Genomic DNA, 13,455 nt, shown 5'->3' on the forward strand with positions numbered 1-13,455 from the left:
ACACTGTATTTCTGATACATTTTATGTTATTTTAAATGGACAAAATAATTGCTTTTCTTTCAAAAACAAGGACATTTCTAAGTGACCCCAAACTTTTGAACGGTAGTGTATATACACGTCTGTGTTTCATGCGTATCTGTTTCTGTATGTGTACATGGGTTGGACTGTATGGTCATTGAGGTTTGTTTGAGTGTGTCTGTAAACTCAAACACCCTGAGTGGAAGCCAGGCTAACATGGTAACTGATGACGGCCTCGGGTAGAAGTTGCCCCCAAACACAGATCTAGGGCTAGATTCTATCAGATCCGCACTTGCTGATACCTGCATAATGGTTGTTTTTGCGGTGTCGGAGGTGGAACTGTGTTAGAGCTGTCAAATCAACAAGCGCTCCCGGCATTATACCTAAAGTGGACATTCCCATTGGCTGCATGGGGTTGCATTAAGAGAAATCCCATGCAGCCTTGTTTACAATTTTGAATGCTGGAACGTGAGATGTAATCTACACCTCGATTAGGCTGACAGAAATCCTCATTTATTTGAATGATTTTCATTTTGAGCATCATTATTTCTATATAGCCTACACATTCTCATTCTGAACTTCTAACACAAGTGGGAAGGGTGTGGCTTCGTGAGATCACAAGTGCAGCTGCTCACCGATTTGACAGCTCCAACCCAGTTACATCTCCGACACGCCAAAACATCAGCTATACGGGTGTCAGCTATCGCTGGTTAACGCTTGATCTGATTGAATCTAGGCCCTAGTATCAGCACAACCTTAACCTTGCCAAACCCTGACCATAACCAAATATATGCCTAAGGTCAACTTCTACCCTCCTCAACTGTCATTGGAGGGTGGGGGTGGGGGTGGGGGTGGGGGTGGGGCCTGAGACTGGGGGTGGGGATCAGGGCTGATCAGTCTATCCAGCTCATCGACCTGCGGGCTGGGTGTGGCTGCGGGTCGTGTTGGCTCCCCCAGAGAGGCGATGAGGTTGGGGACACTCTTGCTGCGGACGCACTGGAAGTCCACGTGTCGACTTTTCCCTTCCTCCTTCTCCCAGGACAGCTGGATGAAGGGCCGCTGCACGTAGTTATAGATGACCTCTGACCTCCCACCGGGACGGCGCTTCACCTTCTCCTTACAGGTGGGGTACCCTGGGATACATGAGGACCAGATGCACGTAATGTTCAGTATCTCTGTGGGGTTTGCAGATTTGAGGGAACTTGATAGAGGTAAGCAAAATGTAGCCTATAGCATTGGAAGACTTGGGGCTAGATTCAATACGTATCCCGGAAGATTTGCGTTATAGCGCAATTTAAATGTTACGGTAATTTTCGATTGAGACGACATACCCACTGGGCACAGACGTCAGTTCAACGTCTAGTTTTGATTTAAATTTAGTTGAGTTGTCAACAACGTGAAATCAACAAACAATTTCACCATGTCATTGGATTTAGATTAAAAGCTGGGTAAAAAAATTTGAAATGTCCTTACGTTGATGACTTTTTGCAAATCCAATCAGTTTTCCACATTGATTCAACGTCATCACATTACTTTTTTTTTTATGAAATAATGTGGAAACAGCGTTGATTCAACCAGTGTTTGCCCAGTGGGATGCAGCGTGTACTGCGAATGCAGGAACATAGCCTTTAAATGTCATTCTCGCTATAGACGGGTTGATTGTTTAGCAACAAAACCGCTGTATGCGCAACTATGGGGCAAAACTTAGATTGTTGACAACATGCAAACTATATTTTGTCTCCAATGTTTATTGAAAATACATTTGCACAATGAGCACGTGTTGTTTCTCAAATACATTGTTACAGTTGTTGGTTAGCTAGCTAGCAAATATTTTGCCATATTAGCGGACTAAAATCAGACAAAACACCTCAAAACAAGACATGGTATCAATAACAAGACTAAATGAGCCACTTACGATTCCCCTCATTGTTGCGAGCTACAGTGGGGGGAAAAAGTATTTAGTCAGCCACCAATTGTGCAAGTTCTCCCACTTAAAAAGATGAGAGAGGCCTGTAATTTTCATCATAGGTACACGTCAACTATGACAGACAAAATGACAGACAAAATGAGAAAAAAATTTCCAGAACATCACATTGTAGGATTTTTATTTATTTGCAAATTATGGGGGAAAATAAGTATTTGGTCAATAACAAAAGTTTCTCAATACTTTGTTATATACCCTTTGTTGGCAATGACACAGGTCAAACGTTTTCTGTAAGTCTTCACAAGGTTTTCACACACTGTTGCTGGTATTTTGGCCCATTCCTCCATGCAGATCTCCTCTAGAGCAGTGATGTTTTGGGGCTGTCGCTGGGCAACACGGACTTTCAACTCCCTCCAAAGATTTTCTATGGGGTTGAGATCTGGAGACTGGCTAGGCCACTCCAGGACCTTGAAATGCTTCTTACGAAGCCACTCCTTCATTGCCCGGGGCGGTGTGTTTGGGATCATTGTCATGCTGAAAGACCCAGCCACGTTTCATCTTCAATGCCCTTGCTGATGGAAGGAGGTTTTCACTCAAAATCTCACGATACATGGCCCCATTCATTATTTCCTTTACACGGATCAGTCGTCCTGGTCCCTTTGCAGAAAAACAGCCCCAAAGCATGATATTTCCACCCCCATGCTTCACAGTAGGTATGGTGTTCTTTGGATGCAATTCAGCATTCTTTGTCCTCCAAACACGACGAGTTGAGTTTTTACCAAAAAGTTATATTTTGGTTTCATCTGACCATATGACATTCTCCCAATCCTCTTCTGGATCATCCAAATGCACTCTAGCAAACTTCAGACGGGCCTGGACATGTACTGGCTTAAGCAGGGGGACACGTCTGGCACTGCAGGATTTGAGTCCCTGGCGGCGTAGTGTGTTACTGATGGTAGGCTTTGTTGCTTTGGTCCCAGCTCTCTGCAGGTCATTCACTAGGTCCCCCCGTGTGGTTCTGGGATTTTTGCTCACCGTTCTTGTGATCATTTTGACCCCACGGGGTGAGATCTTGCGTGGAGCCCCAGATCGAGGGAGATTATCAGTGGTCTTGTATGTCTTCCATTTCCTAATAATTGCTCCCACAGTTGATTTCTTCAAACCAAGCTGCTTACCTATTGCAGATTCAGTCTTCCCAGCCTGGTGCAGGTCTACAATTTTGTTTCTGGTGTCCTTTGACAGCTCTTTGGTCTTGGCCATAGTGGAGTTTGGAGTGTGACTGTTTGAGGTTGTGGACAGGTGTCTTCTATACTGATAACAAGTTCAAACAGGTGCCATTAATACAGGTAACGAGTGGAGGACAGAGGAGCCTCTTAAAGAAGAAGTTACAGGTCTGTGAGAGCCAGAAATCTTGCTTGTTTGTAGGTGACCAAATACTTATTTTCCACCATAATTTGCAAATAAATTCATTAAAAATCCTACAATGTGATTTTCAGGATTTCTTTTTCTCAATTTGTCTGTCATAGTTTACATGTACCTATGATTAAAATTACAGGCCTCTCATCTTTTTAAGTGGGAGAACTTGCACAATTGGTGGCTGACTAAATACTTTTTTCCCCACTGTATCTGGCCATCCAGAATCACAATAACACAAGGACTTCTTCCCCATTAAAGCATGTGCATCGTTTTCGTGACATTGTCAGCTAACCCATATATAGCACGGATCTTCCGCGATACGGATTGAATGCTTATACCTATTTGTTTCTTTCAGATATTAAAACACTGAAGCAGAAGAGGCTAGGAGAAGAGGCTGAGAGTTAGGGGGTTGATTTGGGACATGGTAATCAACTCACCCTCAATGCCAATGCGAATGTTCTTCAGTCCTCTCTCCTTCAACAGTGCTTTGGCCACGTCTCTGTTCTCGATGTACTTGAAGAAGCGATAGAGCTTGGTGCTATACAGAACTGGGCACATTGAAGAGCGAGAGAACAGGAAATAATATCAAACAAAATGCTCACTCCAAAATGATTCATTATTATTTTCCAAAAAAGGTTGGGGTACAAGATTTCCCAAAATATAAAGTATAGAAAATGAGACAAACAGCACTGTCCAAAAGATAATGTAAATTATCTATTTTATTAATAATGTATGATTCATTATAATTACCCTGAGAGAGGTGAAGGACTAGGTCACTTACTCTGTGAGTACTCCTCTCCCATGGGTGGAGGGTTGTCATGGTCCCAATCCACTATGTCATCATCTGTGAGAACTACGATGTGACACTCCCTCTCCCCCTCCTGAGCACTGGACACCATCACCGGGACAACTAGCTCCTCTAGGAAGACATCAAACTGACGCTTAGCACCGTCGTTGGACAGCTCATGCAGCAATGCACCTGGGACAGGAATGAATGGTCACACCATTTGAACTATGACCTCTGATTTGATATCATAGCTTATAGTCTCTTGTGCATGGCAAAATGTATATTTCAATAGGGAACATTAAAGATTAAGAAGACTAAGCAATTAGGAATAGGTTTTGAAAAATAGTGTAACTTAGTTCTGAAAACTGTGCATGCAACATTGCAAAGCATTACTCAACGTTTCGGTCTTGAATAGGGCCTTGGTCAGACCCGATGTGACCATGCTACTCACTGAGATCTCGGCACCTGACGGTGCTGTAGTCAAAGTTAATACAGAGGTAGTCACATGCTTCCCTGAGCTCAGACACTGCCACTCCCTCTGGACACTGCAGGAGACCTACTTTGTAAAAGTCCTGAGAGAGAGAGAGAGAGAGAGAGAGAGAGAGAGAGAGAGAGAGAGAGAGAGAGAGAGAGAGAGAAAATAATAAAGGAAATGGTAGAGAGAGGGAGAGAGAGTCAAGGGACAGAGAGGGAGAGGGGGGAGAGAGAAACACAGTAGGTTAGTTTAGGTAAGGGAAGATATAAGTAATTTCATAATTCAGGTGAACTATCTTAAGAGAAACTCACCAGGACGACTTTGAATATGCTGGCTCCGATTCCCTCAGCGATCTCATACTCTCCCTTGGCGTTTGGCCGCGTGAAGTGACGGGCAGGACCAAACATCCTGAGAATTAAAATGTGTTATTTATTTATTCATTTAATTATATTAAATGTCCTCACAATATGCATTTCTGAGTTTAGTGCTTGTTGAAAGCCCTGTCCATTTACCATTCAAGTCTAATTTCCTTTCTTAGTACAGTGTAACTTGTCAGAATCATAGCAATGCCTCCATTGTGTATGCGAGAGAAGGTGTTAATGAGAGGAATATTCCTGTGTAATATTTGACCAATCTCCGATTATTAGCCCAGATTAACCCAAATGGCCACTGGGTCAGAGTAAACATTACTCTCTGAGATTAGAAACAAACCACATGTTTGCTGAGGGATTAGGGCTTTGTTAGTGTTTCTTGTATATCTTTCCCTGGTCTAATAATAGGCTGTACTACTGTATTGGACATGGTGGTGATCCACGCTCGCGTGATGACTAAACTTGTCTGAGACCTGAAGACTTGCGCTAAGGCTTTGGCTGATTTAGCTCAGTGGGCTAACACAGTCTTGTGAGAGTCTGTTACACTATAATAAAATAGTCTAAATCTGACACACAGATTGTGATGCTTAGGAGTCTGGACCTTACCTCCCCAGCATGGTGTCAGGGTGGGCGGTGAACAGGGCGGGGTCCACCACAAAGTGAGTCCCGTCCACCATCAGGGTCACCCGCTCATAGGGGAGGCGAGACAGGGGAGACAGGTTCTTCTCAGTCCTCCCCTCATGTTGGAAGTCTGGACGTGCTGCCATCTCAATGTCTGGGGGAGAACAAGTGCAATCACAGTTAATCTCATGGATTTACATTTGTGCAAGAGATATCCTACGAATATGTCAACTGACAAATGTGGCCAAAACCATGAGGCAGAGAGGACACTGGCTCTGATATGGCTTTATCCCCCATTACTCCAACACACCATAACAAATGGAGGCTACAGCCATATCAGGGTTAGATGGAAACAAAGGTGGGCTGTAGCAAAGACCTGCCCTACTGTACTGTAGGTCTAATTGATGGTAAGGGGTCAGGTAACAGTGGAACAAGACAACTAGTAGTATACAGGCCTTCAAACCGGCCGTCCCACAGAGTCAGTGAGCCTATTAGCCTGGTGCCCTGGACCCATCTGCTACTGTCAGCCTCCTCACTAAGCCCTGAGAGGAGGAGGAGATTACCGCAGTAGCGTACCATAGCGGCACAGTACCATGCCCGCTTTTCCAGCCTCACCAGTTCTCCCAGTTCTCTGGACTGGGATTGATACAGACAGCAGCAGGAGGGACATGGGAATACTGGGAATAGCTGTAGCGTGACGAAGTCGTCAACAGTGCCCATAATACTCTCTGTCTTACATACAGTATCTGCTTGGGTCTCTGACATTGAAGATTGTTCTGCTACTAACAAACCTGGCATTCATCTTCCACCAATAGGGCAGTGACATCCCACCTGCACTTAAACCTGGAAGTCAGCTGAGACAACAGACATCCAAAAAGTAACACATAAACAGAGCATTACAGATTTGATAAAGTCATCATTATGTGTGACAATACCCAGTGAATTTGAGAGGAGGGCAACTGGACACAGAGTAGGCATTATTCCAGGGGAATGAGAGAATAACCTGTGTAATAGACTGTCAAGTAAATGCAGTAAGCTACATACAGTACCTATGTTAATTTAGTTTTTTAAAAGTAAAATAGATGTAGTACTACTCAGTTAAAGGGTAATTAATGCATAGGTTTTCTACTGGTAGTTACTCTGGTATGACACTTGATGAGTTGTAACAATGGTATTCAATGGTGTGTAGTGCACAGCATTCAGTTGTAGCCAACAGGTGGAAGACAGACAGGTTCTAATCTAACACAATGATGAAAATAGTTTGATGGGATGCAAATTATAACAACAACTGTTGAGGAGAGCTGATAATATTGACACTGCACTGTAACAGAACTGGTAGCCTAAGGCCAAAATCAAGATATATTGTAGGCTACCCCAACCCATACACCATATAGCCCCAACCCCATCAACAATTCTGTATTGTCCAGCTAATAAACAGCATTGACTGTCGACGATTTTCACTGTAGCCATCCCTGCTGATTTGAGATGTCAATTTGACAGTGCTACGAATTATGCTGCGCAACATGTCTGGAGTTTACGTGCCCGCATCACGGTCTGCATACGTCATAACCGAAATACAGAGCTGTATTATAAAACACAATAATAACATTCAGATACAATTGCAGACATATTACCAAAACATAAGCTATACCCGACGGAGACCACCAGACAACGACTAACCACCAGCCTTACCACAACGTCTGAGTAAAAACGGCTGTTCTCTGTACCCGGTCTGTCAAGCGAACGATGGACACGATGCCAAGTGCCAGAGCGCGGGGTGCAGGAATATGGGTTTACCGAAAGCGCCCCAGCCCATACGGTGACAGCGGATCAGTGCTCTCAAATCCAATTACTCCCCGTGTAGAAACCCAGAGACTCTCGTGAGAGAATTCCAAATCCGTTTGTTTCACCGCGCAGAATTGCTACTGTGTATCTATCTTTCCTCAACTGACCTCTACCATAAATCCCCAATAATTTGACGGGGGGGGACTATTTTCACTTTATAAAGTCATATTTATTGGTCTGATATGGTTTAGATAAACAATATTGAAACAGATATCCGAAACAGAGAGAAAACAATAAAATGTCTCAAATAATGTTACATTACAAAATGTATGCACTCACTAACTGTAAGTCGCTCTGGATAAGAGCGTCTGCTAAATGACTAAAATGTAAATGTAATTGTATGATAAAAAGATGGTGGCAGTAACGACATCACCCACCTTTTAGTGAAATCTAGTATGACGTTAGGCTACACGTTACACACATTTACTTTGTTTAAAAAGGTCTGTGGGAACAACTGATTTTATCATTCAAAACTTATTGAGATTCAAATGTTATTTTATATTTTGCCTTCATCACACTACGGCTATTTTATTTTGCCTTTATTTAACCAAATAACAGATTAATCATTAAAAAGACAATACCACTACCTCACGAAATACAACCTAATCTCTTTTAGGCTTTTAAAGGGGCAATCTGTGATTGCTATATGCATTTTTGGACTTTCTAATAAATGATATACACATTAATTCTTGAAGAATATAACTTATAAATGCCTTATGAGTTTAGTTCAACTGTCGTCATACCCCATCAGAACCCAAAATATAAGCTTGTTTTACTCCAATTTTGGTAAATAATGTGATAACACACTGTACCTTCAAATAATTCTTACAACTATATGTGTTGATATCATGGATGGTCAGTCTGTCACGACTTCCTCTGAAGCTGACTCCCCTCCTTGATCGGGCAGGCTTCGGCGTTCGTCATCAACGTCGCTCTGGATAAGAGCGTCTGCTAAATGACTAAAATGTCAAACGTAATGTAAATGTCACCGGCCTTCTAGCCACTGCCGCTCCATATCTCATCATTCCATTTGTCTTGTCTTGTCAATTACACACACCTGGTTCATATTTTCCTCATTAGTATGTATTTAAGTGTTCCCTCTGCCCCCTTGTGGGTGATTGTTTCATGTGAGATGAGTGTAGCTCGGTGGAGCTACCTGTACTTTGTATTGCCGGGGTATATTTTTCCCCGTGTGCCTGTATTTGTTCCAGGGCGCCTGTTTTGCGCACTGCTATCCAGCGTAACTGTGTATTAAGGAATAAACTCTGTATTCTGTGATTTACCCTCCTGCGGCTGACTCCTTCAAATCACACTCTCACACAGTCCGGCAGGTAACCTAGCGGTTTAGAGCGTTGGGCCAGTAACCGAAAGGTTGCTGTTTCGAATCCCAAAGCGAGCAACGTGAAAAAAGCTCTGTCTATGAATTTGAGAGTGGTTACATTTCTCCAGCCCCATCCCTCAGCTGTTTACCAAAACAGTGGTGAGGTTGCTGCTTTGTTATTGTTTGAATTGCAGATAGCACCTTTAAATACTTAAACAACAATGAATATTCTTTTTTTGTGACACATTGTTTTATTTCGTAATGTTTTAGTTGGGGGGGGTTACAGGTACAACAATGAATATTCTTTATAAATAATCAAAAATTACATTTTCATAGTAAAGGCTGTAGATTTCAACCAAATAGATCGACCTCAGAAAGAAAATAAACAATCATGTTGAAAATAATAGAAACAGACAAAATACCATCTACAGACAGGACTTTAAACCCCTGCTATACAACACCATAAGTTCAAAATATCTCATACATACTGCTTTCTAACCACAAATACGATTCCAACCACTGACCCTAACCTTATTCTTCATCCTAACCTAATCTTTAACCACATCCAATTATCTGCACTTTAGTCCATTCTACAGTAGCATGACCAGCTAGTGACTACCCTACACCATAAGGCTTTTCGCCCATGTTACACTACATGGTCTTCCTGTCCATGCTAGAGATGATGTACATGTTTGAGATATAGGATTTACAGCAAAAAGTCCAGGCATTGTGAAGATATGTTGATATGTGGAGACCTGTACAGAATCTGTGTATCTTGAAAATGCACGTTAGCTTTGTCAATACAGCTTACATCCTGAGATGGTCCTAATATCGACACCGTATACATGATACAGCCCAGAGACATCCTGATCCAGCTATGTCTTGCCTTGTCATCATGACAGAACTCAAAGAATGCCCCCTGAAAAGTAACGTCCTGACCCTGCAAGAATACTTAGAAAACACAACCTTCCCTTCCTCCTTGAGCTAATCACTGACACAACCGTATTCAGTTCCAACTACAGGTGCATCAGTGATTACTTCAAGGATGGAGGGAAATACAGTAGTTTTCAAACAGGGCCGACATATTATACAAGCAAAACTTCCTTAAGTTGAGACTCGAGAACATGTTAAATCGGGACAACTGGATGTTCTCCTGAACTAAACGTACACTACCAGTCAAACGTTTGGACCTACTCATTCAAGGTTTTTTCTTTCTTTTTTCTTTTTTTTACATTGTAGAATAATATTGAAGACATCAAAACTATTAAATAACACATGTAGTAACCAAAAAAGTGTTAAACAAATCAAAATATATTTTATATTGGAGATTCTTCAAATAGCCACCCTTTGCCTTGATGACAGCTTTGCACACTCTTGGCATTCTCTCAACCAGCTTCATGAGGTAATCACCTGGAATGCATTTCAATTAACAGGTGTGCCTTCTTTAAAGTTAATTTGTGGAATTTCTTTCCTTCTTAATGTGTTTGAGCCAATCAGTTGTGTTGTGACAAGGTAGGGGGAGGGTATACAGAAGATAGCCCTATTTGGTAAAAGACCAAGTCCATATTATGGCAAGAACAGCTCAAATAAGCAAAGAGAAACGACAGTCAAAATTTTAAAGTTTCTTCGAGTGCAGTCGCAAAAACCATCAAGCGTTATGAAGAAACCGGCTCTCATGAGGACCACCACAGGAATGGAAGACCCAGAGTTACCTCTGTTGCAGAGGATAAGTTCATTAGAGTTACCAGTCTCAGAAATTGCAGCCCAAATAAATGCTTCACAAAGTTCAAGTCACAGGCACATCTCAACATCAACTGTTCAGAGGGGACTGTATGAATCAGGCCTTCATAGTCTAATTGCTGCAAAGAAACCACTACTAAAGGACACCAATAATAAGAAGAGACCTGCTTGGGCCAAGAAACACGAGCAATGGACATTAGACCAGTGGAAAGTTGTCCTTTGGTCTGGAGTCCAAATGTGAGATTTTTGGTTTCAACCGCCGTGTCTTTGTGAGACGTGGTGTGGGTGAATGGATTATCTCTGCATGTGTATTTCCCACTGTAAAGCTTGGAGGAGGAGGTGTTGTGGTGTTGGGGTGCTTTGCTGGTGACACTGTCTGTGATTTATTTAGAATTCATGGCACACTTAACCAGCATGGCTACCACAGCATTCTGCAGCGATACGCCATCCCATCTGGTTTGGGCTTAGTGGGACTATCATTTGTTTTTTAACAGGACAATGACACAACACACCTCCAGGCTGTGTAAGGGCTATTTTACCAAGAATGAGAGTGATGGAGTGCTGCATCAGATGACCTGGCCTCCACAATCCCCCGACCTCAACCCAATTGAGATGGTTTGGGATGATTTGGACGGCAGAGTGAAGGAAAAGCAGCCAACAAGTGCTCTGCATATGTGGGAACTCCTTCAAGACTGTTGGAAAAGCATTCCAGGTGAAGCTGGTTGAGAGAATGCCAAGAGTGTGCAAAGCTGTCATCAAAGCAAATGGTGGCTATTTGAAGAATCTCAAATATAAAATATATTTTGATTTGTTTAACACTTCTTTGGTTACTACATGATTCCATATGTGTTATTTCATAGTTTTGATGTCTTCACTATTATTCTACAATGTAGAAAGTAGTAAAAATAAAGAAAAACCCTTGAATGAGTAGGTGTGTCCAAACTTTTGACAGGTACTGTATATTATTTTTTTTGGCTAAGAAAACTTGGGGGGTCAAATAAAACCACACATGGGCCAAATTCATCCCGTGGACCGCCAGTTGGGACACCCTGCAGTAAGGACTGTCATATTTTTTTATTTTTTGTCATTTAGCATTTATGCCTCAGCAGGTTATGTCACTCGATGACATGCTGTGGTGCTACGCGAGACAGGCCTATTGTCCTACACAACATCTTTGGGTGTTGTTGATTGGTTGGCCTTTCTCTGTGATCTGCGAGGGGGCCTGATTGGAGGTGTGGCAACCCTCCCTCTGCGACCATTCATAAGCTCAGTAGCAGAACTCTCCATGTCCACAGGATCAAAGTTCAAAGCTTCAGCCATTTCCTGTTTCGTCACCAACACAAAACGAGGGTCCCTGGCCAAGCTCTCCAACCCCCCGTTTATCAAGACCTAACAGAGGTGAAAGACATGAGAAGAGAGCGAGAGAGAATGACTCCAAGTGTCTGACTCAAAATGTCAGGGCGTTTTGACTAGTGTTCCATGTCAATATCATTAATACAATATGAATTCAGTATGTGTGAAATGCAGTGCCTGGTCTCTCCACTCACTTCCTGTATGAGTGTATCGAAGGCGCTGTCTGGGCCGTGGGCCTGGGCTTTCTGGGGGCTGAGGAGCTCTCTGTGGGTCTCAGGGTCCTGGCTGGGTCCAGCTACTGTCTGCAGCTGCCAGTCTCTGTCTTGCGAACTTCTGCTGGTTGAGATGGTATAGACCTGAACCCGGTCATGTGTCCCATAAGAAAAGCTACAGAAGGACAAAGAGTCAGCTTGTTATCCACCTGCTTTATTACTGTGTAATGTGACCTCTCAGGTAAGGAAAAGAAACACACAAAACACACAAAAATGAGCACTCACACACACACACACTCACCTCTCCCCGGCGTTGTTGTTGACATTGTTGTTGTTAGTTTTGTTAGGCGTTGAGGAGAAGAAGTCCTCGTTTGCATTGTAGGCAGGTGAGCTGGTAGCCTCCCCGTCGTCTGACCTGCTCATCTGCAGGGGCCGCTGGCTGGTCACCTGCATGGAGACACAGAGTTACCTCCATCAGGACAGGAGTTTTTCCTGTCTACGTGATCTGGAAAAACTCAGAGTCCATACCATGTAAAGCACTTTGTGTCTGAAGAAGGTTACATACTGTAAGTGTTAATACTGAAATGGTTGAAATTATGAAAGTATGACCTGTGTAGCGTTAGGGTTACGGGTTCCTTCCTCCATGGTGAAGGAATCAACGTGGTTCCCAAACAGACCGCCCGCCCGCTGGGAGGAAGAAAGTGACAACATTCACAACAGAGAGGAGTTTTATTCTCTTTCTTCTCACCCTGAACTTGTCCTCCCTACCTCGCCCCACACCCTCTCTACTCTCACCCTGAAGATTCCCTCCTCCGCTGCGTCCTCCATGGCTCTGTCCATCTCCTCCTCATTCATCAGGTCTCCTGAGATGGCTCTCTGCAGCTCTGGAGCCGCCTCCTCCTCAATGCTCCTCAGACCTGCCTGGTAGAGAGGGTTAGAGAGAGAGGGATATGGTGAGGGGATACAAATTAAGACTTGTTAGATCATTCATAAAAAGTCTAGATTACATTTATATTACACGTCATTAAGATAACTAGAAGGTATGCAATTATCAAATTCTGAGGTGGCTAAGGTCTCACCTGTATCTCGTTGGTGGCGTTCTTCTTGGTGGGGCGGAAGCCATAGTACTCCTCTTGTCTCTTCTTCAACTTCCTGAAGTAGTCCTGGATCAGGAAGGTGGCGTAGAACTTCCCCACGGTCACCTCATCATCTGACACACACACACACACCAATCAAACATGGCAACAAATTAGAATGGACAACTTGTTGTGGGACTATAAAGTTGAGGATTACGATAGGATGTTTGAACTCACCTCCGATTGGTGGGATGACCTGGTCCAGCAGCTTCATACTGGTGCGTTTCCAGATCTTC

The 13,455-nt window shown here is 43.1% G+C and overlaps 2 protein-coding genes across 2 annotated transcripts in view; both read right to left on the reverse strand.

Annotated features, from left to right (window-relative positions):
* Positions 1-834: 834 nt before the first annotated feature.
* Positions 835-5,758, reverse strand: kctd20 (potassium channel tetramerization domain containing 20; the record flags this gene model as incomplete). The annotated part of the gene is made up of 6 exons (XM_084173648.1): positions 835-1,151; positions 3,796-3,906; positions 4,140-4,337; positions 4,597-4,717; positions 4,932-5,028; positions 5,598-5,758. The coding sequence occupies 6 exons, from the start codon at positions 5,756-5,758 to the stop codon at positions 835-837; spliced, it is 1,005 nt and encodes a 334-aa protein (XP_084029774.1).
* A 5,921-nt stretch (positions 5,759-11,679) lies between these two features.
* The window catches only part of LOC311138848 (dihydropyridine-sensitive L-type skeletal muscle calcium channel subunit alpha-1-like), a gene marked incomplete at both ends in the record, with an annotated part of 25,292 nt that continues 23,516 nt past the window's right edge, over positions 11,680-13,455 (reverse strand). The window contains 7 exons of the mRNA XM_084173649.1: positions 11,680-11,907; positions 12,066-12,258; positions 12,385-12,530; positions 12,693-12,770; positions 12,879-13,004; positions 13,163-13,293; positions 13,397-13,451. Of these exons, the coding sequence (XP_084029775.1) occupies positions 11,680-11,907; positions 12,066-12,258; positions 12,385-12,530; positions 12,693-12,770; positions 12,879-13,004; positions 13,163-13,293; positions 13,397-13,451 (957 nt within the window). The remainder of the gene's footprint in view (positions 11,908-12,065; positions 12,259-12,384; positions 12,531-12,692; positions 12,771-12,878; positions 13,005-13,162; positions 13,294-13,396; positions 13,452-13,455) is intronic.

Source organism: Coregonus lavaretus, assembly GCF_964263955.1.
Source record: "Coregonus lavaretus genome assembly, chromosome: 12".
Classification (NCBI taxonomy): Eukaryota; Metazoa; Chordata; class Actinopteri; order Salmoniformes; family Salmonidae; genus Coregonus; species Coregonus lavaretus.